The sequence below is a fragment of the Grampus griseus genome, assembly GCF_964374135.1.
Source record: "Grampus griseus genome assembly, chromosome: 7".
In the NCBI taxonomy this organism is placed as follows: Eukaryota; Metazoa; Chordata; class Mammalia; order Artiodactyla; family Delphinidae; genus Grampus; species Grampus griseus.
In genome coordinates, this window is record NC_139001.1 from 73,196,124 (window position 1) to 73,219,702 (window position 23,579).

Here is a 23,579-nt window from a genome sequence, read left to right on the forward strand (position 1 = left end):
TCTTTGCCATGTGTCTGAAATATTAAGATCAGTTACCAGGGCTAGAGGGCCTTATCCAGGAACAGAAAGGAGGTGGTATATACTGGGGCAAAAATTTATACTCCAAACCCTTCAGATAATATTCTGTAACCCCCAGTAGCCTATGAGTTTTCGCAGTCAGGGATTTTAGCCTTAGAATATTGCATAAGGATTTGGTTGGACCAAAAGGAGATGGACGCTGGAGTACCTTCTGATCACAGTTTTATGTCTCATTTAAAAAGTATTTCGTTGTGCACATAAAGTATTATTCCTACATGAAATAGATAATCTGATGCCTTCTCCCTTGACCACTAGACTTATTGTTGACTTCCTTGAGGTTAGAGAGTTTAAAGAGATTTCTAAACCTGTGGAGCAGTAACATTTTTGTCAGGTATCGAGCCAATGCCCAGCCTAAAATGTCTGCTGCCATCTGGTTACCTGGTATGGCAGAAGGACTGATCATTTAAGAGTAAGGCAGTGCTTCTCAAAGCGTGGTCCGAGATCCTCTGGAGTTTCCAAGACTTCCTCAGGGGTTCCACAAGGTCCTCCTTCTTCCAGTCACATGTACGTCTTCATGTACGAAGTTGGATTCTCTTTTCTTCAGCTGATACAGCATGTCATTCCAGATTGAATGCAGAATCATACATGAGAATCCAGTTGCCTTCTACTAAGCCAGACATTATAGAGATTTGCAAAAATGCAAAGTAATGCCACTTTTTCCTCATTAGAGCTTTCTGTGGGGGAAAATACAGTTCTTTTTTTAATTTAGAAAAAATAGAGTAATATGTTTATTGTTATTTTAAAACAAATAGAGTATTGAAAACATTCTCCATTTTAATTTCTAATAGAGTAAATATTGGTAGAAATAACTTACATAGACAAGTTCCTTAGAGTCCTCAGTAATTTTCAAGAGTATAAAGAGATTCTGAGACCAAAAATTTTTAAAACTGTTGGAGTAAAGCATCCCTGAACTATTGAATTATTGCCACTCTCTTTTCCCACTACCAGCCAGCCCACATCTGAAACTCCTTAGCCAAAAATACTTGAGTGCAAGGGAGTTGAACATCACTTGTAAAGACAATGTTTCCTTTTTAGTATATTTAAAACTTCGAAGTAGATCCTTGGGGCTTCAAGTTGGGACTTCAGCATATTGATGTTCTTTATATGTAAAACATGATCGGGACATTTATTCCAGAACATTCTCCTCCCTACATTTCTTTTCCCTTTCCTTTCGAAAGTTCCATTTTTAATAGCTGAATTAACTGGTCAGCAGAGACACTCCAGACACTGAACAGAATGGCAACCAGTAAATGCTGCTGACATTTTTTCCCAAAGATTTTTGGCAGATTTTGAGCTATCTGTCTATAAACAGCAGATTAGTTTGGAAGACTGAATTTATACCTCCTTTTTTCCCCTGTTTTCCGTTTAGGAGCCTAAATTATTGTTTTAATTTTGCTTGCACAATAATAATCAGTTAAAAGGTGTTTAAGGGCATGGGCTTTTGTTGGCTTTGTGACAAGGAAAAATTGTCAGTGGTGATGGTGTTTTAGAATTCTTTTTTAAAATAGTGAAAGAATTCTTGATTTCGAAGCTTGAAACTTGTTAACTGCTGACTTTTATTATTACCTGAACTAAATTCTAGAGATTAGAGTTAACAGAGATGATAAATGTCTTAATCCTGCTATTCCTTTGCAGGTGTGTATGTGCTTTTGTGTTAACGGGTGGTCGGGGGGGGGGTAATTTCTAATTCTTTGGAAATTAAAATTAAATTGAGCCGATTAGTTCAGGGAGAATTTGAATTCAATGAGTATTAAATGTGCACCTACTTGGCTCTAGTAGCGATGAACAAAACAGACTACAGATTTTACTACCATGAAGTTTACAGTCCAGTGAGGGAGACAGATGTTCAAAAGCACACACTCAAATATGAATATGTAATTATTAATTATGATAAGTGCTATAAATAAAAATTAACACAGTGGTGTATGAGAGTGTAATGAGAGCATATGAGGGTTTAGGCAAGCTTCTAGAAGGAAGTGACATTTAAGTTGAGGCTTGAAGGTTGAATAGGAATTTGCCAGGTTGGGTCCTGAAAGAAGGGCTCAATCACTGGGAGCTTCATATATACAGAGGTCCAGAGATAGGCAGGGAGATGGCTAGTTGGTGTGCCTGGGAGAATGGGGTGGAGAGGCGCCTTGACAACAACGAATGTAGGGAGCTTACTAGGGCTTACCATGTTTTACCCAGGTTCTGGCTAGGGGCTACCTCTCCAGCCTTCTTGGGTTTTCTCTCCTTATCACTCTTCTCTCTAGGCTCCCTATGTCCTAGGCTGGTGTTTTTTTTTCACATGTGATATATGTTTTAAGTCCTCAGGAAACACCAAGCTTCCCCTGGCCACAGGACCCGTGTAGAAGCCGAGAAGCTGTGCCTTTTTCCTTAAATGCCCTCCTGTCTCCACCACAGAGTGCTCCCCACCCCACCCCAACACACACACACACACACACACACACACACACACACACACACACACACACACAAGAGCTCACATACTCTTATCCTTTTTGTAGTACCTTCTACTCACCTTTCTGGTTCCTGTTTATATATAATCTACCCTGTTTATATATAATCTCCTCCACCCGCCAAAAAATCTTAAATTGTTTTGTTAGCAGTCTTATTTAACCATGTTTCTTTCTAACACTTAAATCAGTTTTTAATTGTGCAGTCTTTTGGATGATTATTTGACTACCACCATAGATAGATTGTGTAAGTTCTGTAATAGTAAGGACCATGTTTGTATATCTTTATCATTCTAAGTTTCTAATTTCTAGTACATAGCAGGCTCTCAATAGTTGTTGAGGGAAGGAAGGGAGGGAGGGAGGGAGGAAGGGAGGGAGGGAGGGAGGGAGGAAGGGAGGGAGGGAGGAAGGAAGGAAGGAAGGAAGGAAGGAAGGAAGGAAGGAAGGAAGGACCGGGAATTCAAAGATAAGACTGAGATATAGTTCAATACTTTTCAAAGGCTTTTAATGATATATCCCATCAGTTAAAAAGTTTTTTGAGGGCTTCCCTGGTGGCGCAGTGGTTGAGAGTCCGCCTTCCGATGCAGGGGACACAGGTTCATGCCCCGGTCCGGGAGGATCCCACATGCCGCAGAGCAGCTGGGCCCGTGAGCCATGGCCACTGAGCCTGTGCGTCTGGAGCCTGTGCTCCACAACAGCAGAGGCCACAACAGTGAGAGGCCCGCGTACCGCAAAAAAAAAAAAAAAAAAGTTTTTTGAGTGTGTACCCTCAATATGTATGTTGCTTATAAGTTTTATATAAAGTAAAACTATGTGTTATAAGACATACATAAAATAGAAATTTTAAAAAGATTTAAGATGAAATATTTGAGGTGTGGCTAATGGTAATGACATTGTATTATTGACAAAAATCTCAGGCTACTCAGGATAATGTTTATTGTTTATGATACTGGATGCAAATCAGTTTTTAATGTATTTTTAAATTCTGAATTTGGTGAGCCTGCTTCATGTCACAGTGAACTGGAATGTTAATTGATTTTCTTTAAAATGATTAACAAAGAACCACTAGGAATAGCCATATAAGTTCCACCATTTTCTTAGTCTTCTCTGGTACTTTCATTAACAACATATTCAATCTGTAGTTTCTTTAATGGATTTAGAACACTTGCAATTTGGGGAGGGCTCATTTCATTATATCTAGCCATCACAACCTGTAATTCCACTTAAGTAAACTCTCAAGAGTATAGCACATGGCTGTATTCTATAAGCAAACAATGTCCACTCTTTCACATTGTGTAACTCCCACTTCTTCTGCAAGATACCTCTTGTAGTGGACTGTCCTAAGGGACTGAGACAGAGACCAAATAAAGGATCAAGTTATTTATCACTCTGTTAGATTAAATCAGTTTTTATAAGATACAAGTTTTAGTATTTTCATCCCATAATTTAATGCATTGTCTTGTGTGGCCCTTGGATGCATGCACCCCCTTTTGGGGGCAAGTAGGCTAGCTAGTGCTGGAGATTGACATAGACAGATGATTGATTTGGAGTGGTGTTAGACAAATGATTGATTTGGAGTGGTGTTGGGGCTGGGGGGTTGAAATCACTGCTGATGGAGAGGTGTTGCACCAAGCATTTGCCTTTTGAGCTAGATCGTGGATGACAGGAAGAGGGAGTTGGGTAGGAGAGAGGTGGAGGGGGAGGCTCAAGGCATCTGGGGTGGAGGGAACCAACAGTGCGTTTCTGTTCAAAGGCACAGAGATGAGATGGTGATGGAGGGGTCAGTACTGGTTATGAGGGTTCCAGGGTGAAGTGAGGCATTTGCATTTATATCAAACAAGGGCTTGCTCTAGAAAAGATCTATGTGAACATGGAAATAATAGCAATAATAACAATAGCAATAATAACAATAGCAATAGCAATAATAACAACAGCAACAGTAGAAAGGGAGTCAACAGTAGAAAGGGAGTCCACGTGCTTTTAAAAATGTAAAAGGAAGGTCCATTAAACTCTCCTTTACTCCCTTCCCTCACCTTGCTGTTAGAGAAGGGTTAGTCTGAAATACAGTTGTAGACAAATTGAAGTGAGGGATGGTAAGATAGAATAGAGGTGTGGGGAATGAACAGTCAGACTACTAACCAAAAAACTGATTTTAAGAAGATGAGTCAGAAGGTGTCCATTCCAAACAGCTTAGATAGCAGTGGGCTTTTGCTCTTTTCTTTGAAGCTTTAAGAGTAAGATAGCACATGAACCTATTCACTAAAGGACTTCACCGGTTTTCTCTTTATTTTACCCTCAGAAAATTGCAGCTAGTTCAAGGTTTAATTTTTTAAAATTATTTTTTGTAATAAAGCATTAGTATAGCCAAACTCTCATCATATTTCCAAAATTTTATAGGAATTATTCAGATGGAAAAGTTCTTTGTTGTAACCCCTTGACTCAGAACATTGAGCTTCTGCCAGTGTAGTTTTAGGGCAATATCAACTTAAAATTTATATCAAGTGTCTTATTTTCTCTCTGTTATAGTTTCATATATTAAGATTTTATATGATTTCTTCATGTCTTGATTGTGTCTGTGCTTTGTTAAATTTGAGGTTAATGTAAGAATACATTACTTTGCCATTGATGAGGGATAAGTTACAGTTTTGTGTTTTGTTTTCTTCGTTTTCTTTTTCGGGGCTGTATGATGATGTAGGTTGCTTCACCTCTAATCCTTTTGAACGAAGGCTCAAACATGGTAATTTGGTTTGGATTATTCAGTCACTTAATCTTTAACATCGTGTTAGAACAGTCTATTCGTGCTTCTTAGAGTTTTTAACTTGGTGCCAATCTTGCATTCCGTGGCATAAAATAAAATTCAAACCTAAAGTCCTTTAGGAATGCCTGGCCTTACAGCTGAGAATTTTTCATGTCCCTTTTGTGTTCTTTGTTAGTGGGAAATTTGCCTCAGAGTGGCCACCAGGAGGAGGTAAATCTGATTAACTCTTTAAGATAATTTATTTAGATCCATGTAAAGGGTATATGTTTAAATGTACTAAGAAATAAGGCAACATATGTGAGGGGGATTTGTAAGAAAGGCCTTGAACGGCAGTTTGAAGATGGTATGCTTAATTTAATTTGTCATCCTGCAGTTAAATTTTGTTGTTTCACTGATATCTCTTTTTTTCCCTCCACAGTTGTACAATGGTAGATGGAGTGATGATTCTTCCTGTGCTAATGATGATTGCTTTCCCTTCCCCTAGTATGGAAGGTAAGTGGCTCAACTACTTGGGGCAGGACCAGTATACTGTGTATTGTTTGGCTTACCGTAAACTAGTTTCTTCTTAATCCTATCAGATTTAGCAATCCTCCCCTCCCCCCATTTTTAAGACTTTATTTTTTTAAAGCTGTTTTTTAGGTTCACAGCAAAATTGAGAGGACGATACAGAGATTTCTTATATACCCCCTGCCCCGACACATGTATAGCCTCCCCCATTATCAACATCCCCCCAACCAAAGTGGTACATTTGTTATAATTGATGAACCTACATTGACACGTCATAATCACCCCAGTCCGTAATTTACATCAGGGTTCACTCTTGGTGGTGTACATTCTGTGGGTTATAATGACATGTATAATGACATGTATCCATCATTATAGTATCATACAGAGTATTTCACTGCCCTAAAAATCCTCTGAGCTCCACCTATTCCTCTCTCTCCACCTCTGCAACCCCTGCCAACCACTGATTCTTTTACTGCCTCCATAGTTTTGCCTTTTCCAGAATGTCATGTAGTTGGATTCATACAGTATATATAGCCTTTTCATATTGGCTTCTTTCACTTAGTATTTTACATTTAAGGTTCCTTCGTGTCTCTTCGTGGCTCAGTAGTTCATTTCTTTTTAGTGCTGAGTAATGTTTCATTGTCTGGATGGACCACAGTTTATCCATTCACCTACCGAAGGCAATCTTGATTGCTTCCAAGTTTTGGTAATTATGAATAAAGCTGCTATAAACATCCATGTGCAGGTTTTTGTGTAGATATAAGTTTTCAACTCCTTTGGGTAAACACCAAGGATTGTGATTGCTGGATTGTATGGTAGAGTATGTTTAGTTTTGTTAGAAACTGCTAAGCTGTCTTCCAAAGTGGCTGTTCCGTTTTGCATTCCCACCACCAACATCTGAGAGTTCCTGTTGCTCCACATCCTCACTAGCATGTGGTGTTAGCAGTGTTCTGGATTTTGGCCATTCTTATAGGTATGTGGTGGTGTCTCATTGTTTTAATTTGCATTTCCCTGATGATGTATGATGTGGGGCATCTTTTCGTGTGCTTATTTGCCATCTGTATATCTTTACTGAGGTGTCTTTAAGGTCTTTGGCCCATTTTTTACTTGGGCTCTTTGTTTTCTTATTGTTGAGTTTTCAGAGTTCTTGGTATATTTTGGATAACAGTCCTTGATCAGACATGTCTTTTGCATATATTTTCTCCCAGTCTGTGGTTTGTCTTGTCATTCTTTTGACATTATCTTTCACAGAGCAGAAGTTTTAATTTTAATGGAGTCCAGCTTATTAATTATTTTTTTCATGGATCATGCCTCTAAAAAGTTATTGACAAAAAAAAAAAAGTTATTGTCATACTCAGTGAGGTAATGTAGGTTTTCTCCTATGTTATCTAATAGGAGTTTTATAGTGTTGTGTTGTACATTTAGGTCTGTGATCTGTTAATTGAATAATTTTTATGAAGGGTATAAGGTCTGTGTCTAGACTTCTTTTTGTTTTGCATGTGAACATCCCCTTTTTATACATATTTGATAATGTCCCTTGATTTTCTTGGAGTGCAACCTATATACACCGTACCTTTCTTATAAACATAAATTTAAAAAATTCAATATAATTTGCTATCTGAAATGAAGAGAAAATTCTCTGAAAATAATATGTAATTAAATATGTCATATAATTAAAATAGTACGTATAGACAAATGTAATATAATCTAGTGTAGTTGGGCATGAGTACACTAGAAGATGTAATGAAGTAACAAATGTGTGTATAAAAATATATACCTATACACACACACACACATACATATAATAATCTTTGATGTCTTAGAAAACAGAAAACATTGGTACTAGTGTGTTGTATCGGTGACTTAATTATCACAAGGGATCTTGCCTGCAGTGCTTGAATTTTCTGACTTGGTGAACAAATTTTGGTAGAATCCCAACAAAACAGAGAACTGTTTGTCCCTTGATTTACACAGTGGTTATATTTTGAGAAAATTTTGTAAACATTAAGACAGTATAAGACATACTTTGTATTTTTATGTATAAAAGAGTTAGGTATTAGGTTCAATTAATTATACAGCGGTTTTCATGTAAATGAATGCTTAGTGGGGGGGCCAGTGAGAACCTGAAGGGGCACAGGGTAACTCTCAGTTGTGTGGGATCACACAGGCATTTTAGGGCCTAACTCATTGTCACTATCCTCCTTTCTCCCCATCTGCAAAAAGCTACTTAGGGATGGCACTGCCTCTGTGGAGTCCACAAGAGATAATCAAGAGAAAAAGAAAATAAAAAGTTGCCTATAATTCCCTGCACTTACATGTGATTGCTTTTAGCATGTTGGTGTAAATCTTTCTAGATGTGTAAACAAACTCTTATTTTATTGCGCATTGAGCAGTTTGCACTTTATTTTATAAGAGTTGCTCCATGAGGAGTGGTGCTTACGGTGTGAATCTCAGCCTTGCTGTGATCAGATGGGCCAGTAAGACTAATCCCCCTCTTACAGGCTCTTGGGGGTATAGTGATCAGTTTTATACACTTGATAAGTTTCCGCGGAGGCATATAATATAGGTTAATGTAGCCAACACTGTGGAAAAATCAGTGCTTGATGTACTAGAAATCTATTTTGTTATGTATTAGGTGTATAATATTTGATCTGTTTCTCCCTCCTTCCCATGTTCATTGACATGTATTATAGTCAGGGAGCCACTAGCCACATGTTGAGCACTCAAAGTGCAGCTGATACAAGCCGAGATATGCCTTAAGTGTAAAGTACACACTGGGTTTTGAAGACAATAAAAAATGTGAATTTTATCTGTTCCTTTTTACTACTATGAAAATTTACAATTATATAAAGCAGCTTACATTAAGTTTCTGTTAAAAAACGCTATCGTCAACCACTTTAGGTATCCATAGTCTATATTCTTCTCTAAGCAGTGTTGATTGATACAGTCCAATAATATTGCAATCATTTTAATTAGTGCCAAAAAGATATGAAATAAGGATCCTGCGTGGCAAGTTTAAAGGAGTAGGAGGTGTTTAACCAGAAGAGAGTTGGGTCCTAGGTTGAAAGAATTACTAAGAAGAAATGGGCTGGGAATATTTGGTGGGTTAATAGTAGTTCTCATCTGAGGGGTTAATTTTATCCCCCAAGGGACACTTGACAACGTCTGGAGACGTAATAGGCAAGTTGCTAGGATTTTTCCTCTTTTTAGTTGCTACATAATATGATCAGTTAAAAAAAAAAAAAAAAAGAATGTTGTGAAATGAAGTCCCTCCAAATTCTGTGTGCTCCCCTAGGTACAGTAGCAGTTCTGTGTGGTCGGACAATCCTTCAGGTTTCATGTGCTGTCCTGGTGGACTCTTGGTGTGGGCACGATAGAAAAAAAAAAAAGTGGAAGAGAAATTGAGGTGGAAATGTAATACGGATAGAGAAGGGGAAGTGGGAAAGAATGGGGAAAGAGGAGGTGAAAAGGGCATTTATGGAACAGTGTTAGCAACCCAGCCATTGGTTGTTTTTTCCTGCTTTAAGCTCTTAAGCTGCCCAAAGGATCCAGCAAATGACCTCTTAATGCCAGAGTGAAGATCTGTAATGAAACAAGTTAGTCTGGCTGAAATGGAAATGGATGCCACTAAGGTTTTGCTATTGAATACAACACCAGCACTAGGATGTTTACAGATATGGAAAAGAACACATCATCCTTTTGCTGCGATAGCTTTTTTTTTTTTAAAAAACAATATCCAGTGAGTGCTACAACCTAGAGTACTCGGATCTTAATAGCGGTGGCCTTAGTCTTGTCTTCCCTCAATGACTCAACTCCTAGTTAACTATCAATAGCATATTCTATGAAAAGACTCTTTGTTTTTGCATATTTACTAGAAAATTTTTTTTTAAAAAAAACCACTGAGAACTAATTGTAATATACTCAACATTAGTCATAAAGCAAATGTCGAGTACAAAATACTTAACCGAAAGAGGTAAATAACAGGGCAAATAACTAAAAACTTTATGTTAGCCTCATAGATTGTCTAGTGCAGGGCTTTAAACTACCAAGTTTTTTGTTTGTTTTTTTGTTTTAATTAATTAATTTATTATTTTGGCTGCGTTGGGTCTTCATCGTTGTGCACAGGCTTTCTCTAGTTGTGGCGAGCAGGGGCTACTCTTCCTTGAGGTGTGCGGGCTTCTCATTGTGGTGGCTTCTCTTGTTGCGGAGCACGGGCTCTAGGTACACGGGCTTCAGTAGTTGTGGCACATGGGCTCTAGAGCTCAGGCTCAGTAGTTGGGGCGCACGGGTTTAGTTGTTGCACGGCATGTGGGATCTTCCTGGACCAGGGCTTGAACCCGTGTCCCCTGCATTGGCAGATGGATTCTTAACCACTGCGCCACCAGGGAAGCCCTAGACTACCAAGTTTAAAAGGAAACAGACCCAGGTTTGATGTTTGCAGAGCAGCTACGGCACCTTATTAATTGGGCTTCAGTGGAGCTAATGGCATTCTTGGTGCATAAATAAGAAAGTAATAGAGATTTTGTTCTAATATGTTTTGTTGGGTATTGTACTCCTCTTAGTCTATTAAAAACAAACCAAAAAAACAGAAAGCTTCTTTCGTCTCCCCAGTTACTCCCAGATGTCTTTTAAATATTGATTAGATACAGTGTCAACATGTCAAATAAGAAGTCCCAAAGAGTACTTTTGGCAGAGTTTGACTAGTGTGTGTGTACTTTAGAACACTTCTCAATTTCTGTGGAATTCTAAATGCTCTGGGGCCAAAAAGACCCAGTAAGTTTGGAAAATACTGCATGCTAGAACTATCTCTTTGATGATTTATAGGTAATATTGAGTGGTTAATATGTGCCCAATGTTGTTTTATGTTCGTTATTTCCCATAATCCTCATCATTACCCTAATGAGATACGTTAGTGGGGATGTGCTTTTTAATTGGTTAAAACTCTTGCTTAAGGTTATACAGCCAACAAAAGGTGTGTTATACTTTGAGGATTGGTATTCAAGAGTTTCAGTCGTTATCGGTCGTCTTCAGAATTTTGTATTTTTTGGTACCCTAAATTAGCTACATCCACATTCATATTACATCTGGTACATGCTAGAATACAGCTCAATCCAGTCCATTTGAGAGGCTGAGGTGAGAGCTTCCAGTAACAAATGATGAATCCCTTTTACCTGGGTTTGTGTTTTTTATTTCTCTCTCATACCAATATTCATTTTTCATGTTCATTATATATACAACTCCAGCTGCAGGAAGATTTTTATTTGCTCTCACAGAGAAGAGCACTTGAGCCCTAATTACCCGTATATCCTTCCTTTTCCTTCCCATTAATAAGACTAATCATGCTCTAATACTGCTATTATGCCACCCGGGAGAAGTCCATTTTTGTTCCAGAACCTGCTTGTTTGGTTTTACCTTTGTCCCTGTGAGCATTTGCAGGGACGACCATGACACAAATAACTTAAAGTGGAATACTGCTCCTTCAAAAATATTTCAAAGCTAAGATGACCCACATTTTATTAAATTTGCAAGCCGTAGTTAGATTTTATTGCAGCAAGGAAGGCTGGACTTTTGCAGAGTTTTGTTGCAAGAGATTTCGGCCTGTCTTAGAGAAGATTGCTAAGTACTAAATTATTTTCTGGGTTGACTTGATTTTAGTATTTCCAAAGCCATCACTACTCAGACTTTCCAGCCCAATTACCCAATGAGAGAAGGAAGGAGATCACTTCAATAGACTTTTTGTTAGGGTCCACAAAGGTGCCCCTCTTTGCCACTGGGGGTGAAGAATAGAATAAGCCTTTCTTTGAATTTCTCATTATTGAGAATTCAGGAAGTTCGTGAAGGGGTGAATGAATGTAAGAGAAATGTCTCAGTATTAAATTTGTTGCCCTCATTTCTCATGACTCTAATTTATCCCTTTTGTTCAGAATCAAATCTTTTTCTTTGACACATCATCATATGAGAGATTTGTTGGGGAGAGAGATGAGATGTACTGAGCTATTGGCCACTATGAGGACCTAAAATGTAAATATCAGGTGAAGCTGTACACTTTTAAGATACTGCTTCTTTATTGTCACATTTTCTCACCTAACAGAATGAGTATATTATTGATGCAAGGTGAGCTGTGACAAAGCTTCTTTTCAGCTTTTCCTTTCTGGGGAATGTTTGTTTCAGCTGTGGGTAGTTAAACTAAAGCCACATCCAATTTTTTTTTGTCCCAGTGAACATTATAAAATGTTCATATTCAATGCATTTATATGAGAGGAGTTAGTGGTAGGGTGTGGAGAGGACTCTGAAAATTCAATCAGGGGCTTCCCTGGTGGCGCAGTGGTTGAGAGTCTGCCTGCCGATGCAGGGGACACGGGTTCGTGCCCTGGTCCGGGAAGATCGCACATGCTGCGGAGCGGCTGGGCCCATGAGCCATGGCTACTGAGCCTGCGCGTCCGGAGCCTGTGCTCCGCAGCGGGAGAGGCCACAACAGTGAGAGGCCCGCGTACCGCAAAAAAAAAAAAAAATTTCAATCAGAGTCAAATATTGAATGGATGGGAAAACAAATCCAAGGCCCTAGCTCATTAAATGGTTTCCTTGTGGTCAACAGTGAGTGGGCAGTGCAATAGCTTCTAAGCTTCTGTTTTATAAAGATGGGTCTCAAGGGGGAGAGGGTGGATGCCATCTCCTCTTTATGGAAAAACTGGTGAAGCAGGAGATTTGTAGGGATGGAATGTGTGCTACTTTTGCTCTTGAAAAGTAAACACCAAGGAAAACAAAACATTTAAAAATTAATTTGTAGACTCGGGACGTAGAAAACAAACTTATGGTTACCAAAGGGGAAAGGGGGTGAGGGAGGGATAAATTAGGAGTGTGGGATTAGCAGATACAAATTACTATATATAAAATAGATAAACAACAAGGTCCTACTGTATAGCACAGGGAAATATATTCAATATCCTATAATAAACCATAATGGAAAAGAATATGAAAAAGAATATAATGTATGTATAACTGAATCACTTTGCTGGGTACTGGAAACTAACACAACGTTGTAAATCAACTATACTTCAATAAAAAATTTTAAAAATTAATTTGTAATTCCCAAACATTACCAACTGTCCTCCAGAACTTCTCTCTGTAGCCCAGCATGACCTCAGGCAAGCTTCCATAGATAATGGTTATATGAAATAGTCATAATTACTCAGAGCTCATGTCGATTCCAAGATAGTGTAAGACACAGGGCAGGGAAGCCTTCAAAATTTTCACTGTGACTCACAGTAAGAAACATTTTAGAGTTGGACCCAGTGCATCTACATTTAGAAACATTTTGGAGTATGACCCGCATGCATCTGAAAAGAAAATTTCATGAAAGAGTGATTACTCTTACTATGCTAATGTACTCCTGCTTCTTCTCTTTTTTATTCTATTCAGTTTTATTTCATTTAGAAAGAAAGAAAGAAACCTTGTCTTGAACCACTAAATCAATTTCGCTACCCACAAATGGGTCATAACCCACAGTTTAAGAAAGACACCTCCAGTCTGCTCCCAAGAGCTCGCTGCCGGGAAGTCCTGGCTGCCCTCAGGTGAAAGCTCTGACAGCTAACCCAGATAGTCTCCGGCAGAGCTGGCCCAGACGTTTTTAAAATTTATTTATTTATTTATTTTTACGACTTCATGTAGCCTGACCATCCTCTCTCTGCAAGCCAGTGATTTACAGGAAGAGGGAAGTTTACATATGTGCCTTCTCAGCCGTGGTCATAACACTGGAACAGCTGCTGCCTGATTCTAATCAGCTGAATCTGAGCTCTGCAGAGCTGGGTGTTTCCTAGATCCACGGTAATGCTGCATCTAATTCTTTGTTATGGGTTAGAGGGGAACATGGACTTTCTGAGGATATGTGTATTTGGGGCATGTGGGAAGGAGAGAAGGGATAGGAGGCAGAAGGAGAAATTCCTCTTGGAAGGGGGTGGTAAAATTCACCTTAAAGCAAGAACAAAAACCTCTGCTTATATATATATATATATATATATATTTATTTATTTATTTTTATTTTTGCGGTACGCGGGCCTCTCACTGCTGTGGCCTCTCCCGCTGCGGAGCACAGGCTCCGGACGCGCAGGCTCAGCGGCCATGGCTCACGGGCCCCGCTGCTCCGCGGCATGTGGAATCTTCCCGGACCGGGGCACGAACCCGCGTCCCCTGCATCGGCAGGCGGACTCTCAACCACTGCGCCACCAGGGAAGCCCACTCTGCTTATATTTTTTATTCAAACGGTGATTTGGAGCAGGGAGTAGCCTCTTTTATTTATTTGCTGCATTTGTTTACCTTCTGAATTCTGGTATTTACACTAAGCCAATATAAATGGAAAAAAAAATCACACCCATTCAGTAAAGCTATAAGGAAGAGAGAGAGAAAAGAAGAAAAACCCAACAGTCCAGTTTAACCTTTGGCTTCTGTGATGTATATAATGCTGCAGGATGCCATGCAGAGTTACGCAGTGTTTATCTTTAACATTATGTCCTAGTTCATATGCTTCACGCTGTCAGTTTTGCAGAGGGTTAGGGTAATTTTTGATAATTCAGTGGTGTTGCTCATCAGAGTGTCTTCTGAAGGGAAGGCTCTTGGCCATGCATAGGAGTCAAGCCTTTCTCAGGAGAGAGGCAGAGTCAGACACCATCGTGAGCCTCCTTCTTCCTTCTTCCTGTGTTTCTGTACGTGGGTTACCTGAGCTCTCAAGAGCCGTTACCGCAGAGCCATGCTTAGCAGTAGCAGAGTGGTGGTGAGAAGTCAGCCATGCAAAGTGAGGCCTAGGGTGAGAGAGGCCAGGACTTGGTGGTGGTGTTTTCTCACTAGTGTCTAAAACAGCTCCTGGCATGTATTTGGTGCTCAGTGAATATCTGACAAATGAATGAGTAAATAATTATCATAATACAGAAAAGGTAATAAGAGACCCAGGAACTGATCTGGGCTGGGGACAGGGTAAGAAAGGACATCATCCTTTCAAAGAATGTATTCCAAGTTTGGGAAAAGAGAATCAGTGATAAGACAATCTTACATTCTTGCAGTTGATAAATTACCAGGCTGGGATTGGGGACAGGCAGGGTTTGGGAGGATGAACAGGCATTAGACCAGCAAAGGAAGGACTGAGAAGGACTTTTTAGGCAGGGGAAGGGCCAGGCCCAGAGAAGTGGGGGGATACAGGTCACCACCCGGGTGGTCCAGCATGGCCAGAGCAGCCTCCCAGAAGGCGTTTGGGTTGAGATTTGAGGCCCTACTAGCCTGGCAGGGCCTTGTGCATGAGGCGTTTGTCTTCGATCCTGAGGGCAGCGAGAACTATTGAAAGATTCATTAGATGCGCTTTGTGTGCTTTGAAAGAATTTTCTGGTAGAAGTGGATCACAGGCACAGCAGGATTAGAGGTGAAGGGACGGGAAAAACTACTCCCCCTGCAGGGTCGGGGCAGACAGGCCCACGTGCTGCCTTTTCAAAGGCATCCCAACTATAGCAACTTGATGGTGGCCAACAAAACAAAAACAAAACAAAAACAAAACCCTTAGTTCCAAGAGAAGACCTCTGTTGCAGGTAGCTCACAAATAATAACAGCAGCAGCGAACGACAATAATCTAACACTAATTTCCGTTATGAAAACAGAAGGCTGAGCTGCTGACTTTCTTAGCAACTTTTGCAAGACATTTAAATCCCTCTAGCTGGGCCTTTGTTCCTGTGTTGCCATGGAGTGTCAATAAGCCCAGCTCAGAATAACCCGGGCAGTGACATGAGAGGTGCAGCTTGCTCGCTGGCATGGTGGCTGGCCAGGTTACGCTGTTTTCATTGCTCCCGTCTTGGGAGGAGGACCGAGCAGCTGGTTCCCCGGGCAGCTGTGAAAGGTGTATGTCTCTTGGCTGCCCAGAGTTTGAAAGGCAACCCAAACTTGCCTGCCTCCTGAGCATGTGCAGCTCGCGTTTGAGCAGATAGCAACTGAAAATAGCCCACTGCACACCTGTCCCTTGTACACCAGCCCCTGGCCGACTGCCATTTAGGACAGTGTGGGCTCCCTGGGTGGATAGGTGAGGGGCTGAGCGGATCTCAGGGGTTCTTAGGAAGATCCTGGGAACTTTGGCCCTGGCTTAAAAGGAAACGAAAAAGCAGCAGGCTCCTCTGAGCAGTTCCACTGGGCACTTGTGTGGTTAGTGGGTGGCCGCAGTGCTTGCATACGTGCAGTACGTGCTGAAGATGCCATGCCAGTTCTCCGTGCTCAGCCAGACTGGGGTCCGACAGACAGACTGAGAGGTATATGTTTTCTCCTGGAGGGAAAGGCTTTCCTAAAACACTCCTAGACGGTAGCCGTCATGGAGAACCCTGCCTCGGTTTTAGAGAGGGGAGGCACTGAGTGAAAACTATCTTGTGTGATTTTCTACGTGCTCTTTAATCCCCAGTGATTGTCAGTAGATCACTTCTACAAGGTGGCTCTCTGCGAGATGATTCTTTCTCAGCAGTCCAAATGTGGGCACAGAACAGAATCAGCATGTCGGGAGCTGTCTGTTTCCCTTTGGGACTCTTTCCATGTCCTTCCGGGCTTTCATCTCTGCCGCGGGCTTGCCATCGTGGGGCAGGCTTGGCACGCCGATGTGGATGGAAGCAGGCTCTGGAAGGAAATACTTCTGAAATGACTGGTGGTACTCAAGCTGCTATTTAAAAGTGACCCTTCTTAGAGTCTTGGGTTATCTTTAGGCCGTCAGTGCTCTCCAGCCACAGGAGCCAAAAGGGAGTCTGTGGAAACTCTGGCCTGTTGCTCTCGCCTTGGTTTGTGTTTAGATATCGTTGCTCCTCAGCCAGTGGCCTCGTGACACATCTCAGATTTAGCTGCCTTTCTTCTGCCAAGGTCCAAGATTATTGTGGAAGCTGGGAACGGTGTGCTGTGCCACAGAGGTTGGGGTGTGGGGGGAAGGCATGTGTGTTTAAAAAGCCAGCTCTGGTTCACAGTATTCTGAAGAAAGTCTTTCTGTTTCTACCTTGAGTGTCGGCACCTGGGGCCTTTCTGTGGGTTCTGGGGTGAAAAAGAATAAGCTCAAAATGACCTACACTCAACTGTCTTATGGTGACTGTAGGATCTTTCGTCTCTGATGTGGAAGCCAATCTTAAGCGTGTTGAACTTGGGAGTTAATGAATTCTTGTGAACCATATTAGTTAGACTGATGGGGTAAAGAAGATAGGCGAGACAAAGATCAAGTTATAAAGGCTGGAATACAGATGCACAGGGCATGTACTCATGGGACTGAAGACATGGGATTCCTTCTTTCTTTGACCTTTCATGGAGATCTGGACCTGGTAGGGCCTTGGGACATGACTGGAAAATTGGGAGATAGGGAAGCAGCAATATCAGAGGCTTGGGCTCTGCCCCAGTTTTTCACCCTTGGATATCTTGATCTCTTTGGCTTCATTTGGGCTGGAAAGAAAATAGTCTGGAAATTACCTTGTTCCCTCTGCGCTTTTCTCTGGGATGGGGTAGGGTAGGGAGCTAGAGAGGAAGAATTTAGCTGAAATTAACTAATTCTAGACATTTTCGCCTTTAGCTCTGGGTGCCACGATGCCTAGAGGCTGGCATTCTAAGACTGTTGTTAACACATTGGAGCCGTGCCCATCTTTTGAAGGGTTTATCTCTGTGATTTGAAAGCTTCCGGAAAGGGTGTGGGGATGTGGTGGCGGCTGGCGGCTGGTAAGCAGAGCAAAGGTTGGCAGTCTTGGAGGCTCTGTCCCTGATTCTCAGAGAAAAAGGTCGCGTAGGGCAGTGGAGGAGAAACAGAAGTGGGAGCTGGGCCTTCTCTGCTGTCCGTTCCCGTGTAGAGCCCTCGTTTAGGGTGTCCTGTAAAACCAGAATTTTCAGTGTAGAGCCTGGGTAGGAAAACCTTGCTGGAGCAGCCGTGCACTCCCCAGATATCCCGGGAGGAAGGGGAGACAACCAGAAAGAGTCAGGAACACCTTTGCCCACACTGTGATCGGAGCTTCTAGCCTAAGACATGCTGTAGATGGTACCACATCACTGGCTCTCCTGAATCTGAACAAGGAATGACTTCTCTGAAGTGTTTATAATTCCTCAGCTTTTTTCCCCTTCTTCAGTCTGTGGTCCTCTCTGTTACTCTCCCGACAAGTAGAGCTTCACTCAGATGCAAGCATTGTCAACACTATGTGGGGTGGGCTGCGGGGGGGTGCTTTTCATGAGGCCTCGTGATCATCTGTTTCTCTGAAGCGACGATTCGAGAAGTTTGGAGACAAAATGAAGAAAGAGGTCATTATTTCCCCCCTTGTGAAGGAGTCGCTTCACAGACATGGCATATGTGTTAAAGCTAAGTCTTTGCTATGTTCAGGGAGTCATAAAAAGCATGGAAGAGACAGACCGGTATCGTCTTAGGTCATACGCCACAGCGCTCTATAACTTGTTAGTCATTTAAACACAGACTGAGTTTATGGCTTTGAAATAGAAGGTGAGACTGCTGCAATAGGCTTACCTTACACGGATTATTTCAGAGACCAGGAGTCAGCCCAGCCACAAAATAAACAGATGGAATTCTTTTTTATTCCCCCCCCGCCCCCCAGCTTCAGCAGTTCAAATGCAGGGTGACTTAGGAATCCTTATCACCTTCAGCAAAGCAAGAAGGGGAAAATGATGTAATTCACTCTTCCTCACTCCCTGCTGAAAATGCCATTGTTTTCACTGATAGGAGAAAAAGGGCAGCAGAGACCAGGGGCATCTTTTTTCCCTGCTGAGCAGGCAAGTCCTGCAGGACGTCCCTAAACTGGCTGAAGCCAAGGCACTCGTTGTGTTTTGGTCATCCTCATCACCGTAGCATCATCGTAGCCAAAGGTCCTCAAATCAGTCATCCAAGGAAGGACCTCCCATAAAAGCCTTGCTGTTCTATTGATGTGTTAAATTATGCCTTGTTTTTGGAACTCTTGCATTGTACCTCCAACACACAAACAAGCAAACACAAAACCTACCGCACCACAGAAAGTACTAATTTTCCACACTTGTAAGCCCGAGGAGGTGAGCAGGTGTGACGCTGTGGAGAGCTCCTGTAGGGAGAAGGGGTTTGCACAGACACGCTGGCTTGGTGACTAAGCCTTGCCTGAAGATCTCTGCTGACATTTAAAGACTTTATAGGCTCCGTCTTCTCTGAAAACCAGCATCATGTCTCTTCCCACCTCTAAATCCTGTCTGTGAAGAGAAAATTCATTCTGAAACAAACATTCATCAGGCTTGTCCTCCTGCCAAGTGCTGAGGCAGCTGCGGAGAGCGTAGCAGTGAGCAAAGCAGGCTCCGTTCCTTCCCTCATGGGGCTCACAGTCTGCAGGGAAGACCTGGACGGTCGGCAGCCATGCAGACACACGTATGTGAGTGTAGACAGGTGTGTGGGTGTGTGAAAAAATGCTTCTCTGAGGAGGTAACAGGTGAGGTGAGATCTTGGGGGAAGATGGGCACACACTGGGTGGATGGGGGCGTCGGCAGGGAGAGAGCCGAGCATCCCACGTGGAGGGAATTCCACACCTAACGGACCTGAGCTCCTGAAGCAGGAGGAGCCCTTCCCAGAACTGAGGGGATCTGAGGCAGAAAGCAGGTCAACCAGGGCTTTTGTAGGCCAGGGTGACCACTGTGTCTCCCTTTTTTTTTTTTGGCAGCTTGTGCAGCTTGAGGGATCTTACTTCCCTGACCAGGGATTGAACCTGGGCCACGGCAGTGAAAGCACCGAGTCCTAACCACTGGACTGTCAGGAAATTCCCTGCATCTCCTTTTTTAGGGTCGTGGAATCAAGCTTGTTCATCTGAGTGGGGGTGAGTCTGGTCAGCTCAGTGAGGGAACACTGGAGGAAGAACACATTTGGAGTGGAGGCATGATGAGTTCAAAACCGTGGAAACCCTACCATCGTTTTTGGTTGTCATTATTCTAATTTGTATGTGATCCTATTCAAACGCCTCTATTCTGTCTCTCAACTCCTGGAACATATTTGCTTCTTGGCTTTTACAGCTTTACCAAGTATCAATTTTTTCTGATCAGGAAAAAAAAATATGATTTGGTTTCTCTAAGTGGATGTTTTAGTATAATGAGAGCATTTAGGTACTTGGGTGTCTTTTATTTCTGGGCATATAGCCTGCCTTCTTGCCAGGCCATCAAATGCCCTTCACTAGGCATTCCGGACAGACCTTTGTGTTTCCGTCTTAGGAGCAGGCTTGCTGGCAGTGATACCTGGCATTGCAAAATCCTTCCGTAAGCCTTTGTTTAATGCCAGAGATCTCAGATGCTTTCAGATTCTGGAGAGGTGCCACGCTGCACTCTCGGATTAGGAGCTGATGGAAGGACTCCCATATCTATGAGCCTAATATAAGCTGTCATTTCAAATGAATGAATCGTTTATACTGTTGGAAAGAGTCCAGGGATGTTTGGGGTTCCTTTTTTAGCCTATAAAGTTCTGAGCTATTGGACTTTTATAGCAGTAGTCTAATAACTGCCTATTATTTGAGCTGCTTTGAGATGAGCCTACAGGAGATTCAGCCTGTTTCTTTTGCTGACTCCTGGGATCACGGCTACAGGCTGGTTGACTTGGACCATTTTCTCATTTGTCTTTTCTGTCAAGGACTTTCGTGGGAAACATGGGGTTTTGTTCACCATTTAGAATGATCATCGGTTTAAATGCCTTAGCGTATTCTGGAGTGCGTGACTGGGCAGGTGGGCGAGAGAGCCTGGAGAGCCGTTTGTAGCTTGTGCCCAGATTGCTCCAGTCCCACTTAAGACATAAATGCGGGTACTCTTACTACGAGGCACGAGATTATCCCAAACTGTGGACAGTCTTAAAAAGGTCCTCGATGCTCTTTGCTCTGCCTCTTCCTCTGCCAGTTTAGGATTAGGCTGTGAGAGTAGGTGTGTCCAGATGGTGAGCGTATCGCCCAGAACAAGAAAAATCTTTTAAGAAGTTTTGGCTGCGGTGAACCCCTGGGATTCCGAGCCTGTACCTCTGGTGGCAGAGCCAGCCCTGGCTCCTTCTAGGTGGTGCCGAGGACTCCCTGCTGCTCCCAGCCAGACGCGGGCTGCACGTGTGTTCACACGGGCCTGGTTCTGGGGCTACAGAGGGCACAGGGTGCCAGCCATGACACTGAGTAATGACGGGAGGTGCCTTTAGAACAGACAGTGTGGGTGAGCACCGCGCACAGGGAATACCTCTGGCTTGACGTTTCCATTACTGCATTATTTAAATGAGTGTCAATTAGGTAGCGTAGACTGGCTGCCTTCTGCCAGGGCACCTCCTAGTCATTAGCACAGGCAGGTGTAAAATGCTTCATATCAGATGTGGTGCTTCCTGGCTGGACTGTTGAAAATCAGTCACAGAAGGTGATTATCCTTCCTCGGCGTTCCCTGACGTGCAGAGTATTTATATCCTGGCCTGAGAGATTAGAGGTCCACAGACCCTTGCTTGGGGCCCTAAAAAAGCTTTGTGATAATTCTCACACCTCCCCGACCCACCACTGCTACCCCAAATAAGATATCACAGGCCCACACATGTTATGGTTATTCCTAAATTTTAACAAGACCAAAACAGTGAGTCATAGGCATTTGGGGGGCCTGCCGTGTTCCTTAGACTTGTGGATATTAAGATCTGAAAATGTTACTACCTTGCTTTTAACCTGCTTTGTTGAATTAGTAATCCTAGCTCAGAAAATCCTTTTGGCATCTCTTCGACTAATCCACTCTGTCGGATGAAATTGCCAAAGTGGCGTTTAACCGAAGTGTGTGCGTACGTGCAGACACGTGCATGGGTGTATGGGGTCGTTCTCGTGAATTTAGGGTCTTCATTTATATCTGGCTGAATATAAAAGAATTGATTCACGAAGGGCTCTGCTAATTAGTTATATGGGAATATACAAATTAAGAAGATTAAATGTTGGTGAAAAGCAAAATAGGAAGCGAAGTTGTTGGTTTTGTACTTTCCCATTTGCTACCTGCTGAACTGGGCTTATGGTCCCTCCATAGCAGGGATTGAGTTAATTACTACATATTACTGAGCTGTCTTTCTTCCTCTTTTTCCCTTTTTCCTGATTGTGGTGGGGAAGATGTGAAAACCTTGGTTTTCGACTTAGTTTATGACCCCACAGGATAAGATCTGATTAAGATCTATACCTCATTAAGCCTGGATGCCCTGCAGAGTTGCCTGTAGTGGGTTGAATCTTACTAAAGATGGTATTTACTTGAGGCTGCTCAATTCTGGCAAAATTCTCTAGGCTACAGTTTAAACATCTGTCAGACAGTCCCCACATCCTTTCAAAAGCTAGAGACCTTGGAAAGGCAGTAGGCCTCTTGCACCTGTGCACATAGAGTTCAGTTGGGGCTGGAACTTTAAGAGCAGAGTTCACTCTGAGGGCACACCAGAGAAATTATTATTGTTGTTATTTTTTTTAATTGACAGTTTTTTATTTGAACCACAGAGTGTCATTAATTCTTTGGTACCCTGGACCATCCATTCCCATAGGATCAGTGATGAGTGAAGCCTGTATGGTCTACAGTTATTGTTTGCTGTTGTTCCTGGGGGACCGTAGGTGCAGCGAGTGAATGATTCATACTCCTCAATTCATTATCAGCCTGTGATCAGCTCCTCTCCTTTATTATTCTCACTTTACCCCTTCATCCTAACACTAACCTCACCTCCCCAACCCAGCATCGATAGGTACAACCTCCTTAATGTGTTAAGTATGTATTGTTGGATATCAGTGACCTTTAACAGTTATTTAGGGTTTTGAAATACATGTTTGTGTGTCAAATTTACATAAATTGCTTTATTGCCCAGTTTTTGAATATCGTCTTTTTAATTCTCTGCTGTGCTCACAAATCAATATGACACCACTAACTCTGCCCCTCACCCCACCCATCCCTTTCCCTCCAAAGAATCATCACCTGTTGGGCAGCATAGCTGGCAACTCTCAGCCCAGCTTTGTGCCATTTGAGAGTGGCAAGCATGTCTAGACTCCCTAGAAATATTATCTTTCAACTTGCTTTTGGCAAGTGTAAACTTTTTGCTGGGTTATGTCAACAGATATATATGTTTCTCATCCTCATAGAAATAGCTTGGTGCTGGAATTTCTCTTGGATTTCTCTAGGCAGGGAGAAGTAAAGACCGTCCCTTGGCTCATTAAAGTTATTCCTCATTAAAAATGTCTGCGGGCTCTTGATCCTCGGGGGTGAGTCTGGTGACACACATATACTGTCAGCGGCTATTTTGGATTTTCTGCTTTCGGGCATGTCTTTGCTCTTGGATGAGCCCCTTGTGGTTTTCAAAAGACCTAGCAAGTCAATTATAAATAGAAGGCTCGTGTCTGTGTGTCTGCATGCCCTTACTCTGTGGGACAAGGCACCCACATTACAGTGGGCAGTGAACTATTTTTCACTCCTTTGAAGAGGGAAGAAGAAAGATGAAGAATGCTTTTTCTCTTTCTGAGATAACCCACACACCTCTACACACACCCACACAGATCTGTGTAAATGAACTTGACATTTTCAAAGACCTTACCTTAAGGTCTCCTCTTGAAAGCACAGCCATCCAACCTGTTATATTTTAAGAAAGCAGCAGTTCTCTCACAGACCTGCTGCAGAGGGTTCAGGGATTAGAAGGCAGCCTGTCTGTGCTGTAGACCTTCGGAGGGAGTTTTGAGAGCTGACTCTCTTTATGTGAACAGTGCTTTGGTGAAAGTGGTCTCATCAGGCTAATCAGTGGCCTCTGGGACTTGGCTGTTTACATTCTGTCTTCACTTTCC

The 23,579-nt window shown here is 42.3% G+C and overlaps 1 protein-coding gene across 3 annotated transcripts in view; it reads left to right on the top strand.

Annotated features, from left to right (window-relative positions):
* The window catches only part of ACVR1 (activin A receptor type 1), a 126,793-nt gene that overhangs the window by 64,573 nt on the left and 38,641 nt on the right, over positions 1-23,579 (top strand). For all 3 annotated transcript variants that reach the window (XM_082658548.1, XM_082658547.1, XM_082658546.1), the window contains one exon: positions 5,711-5,784. In XM_082658548.1, the coding sequence (XP_082514674.1) occupies positions 5,718-5,784 (67 nt within the window). In that variant the 5' untranslated portion in view covers positions 5,711-5,717. The remainder of the gene's footprint in view (positions 1-5,710; positions 5,785-23,579) is intronic.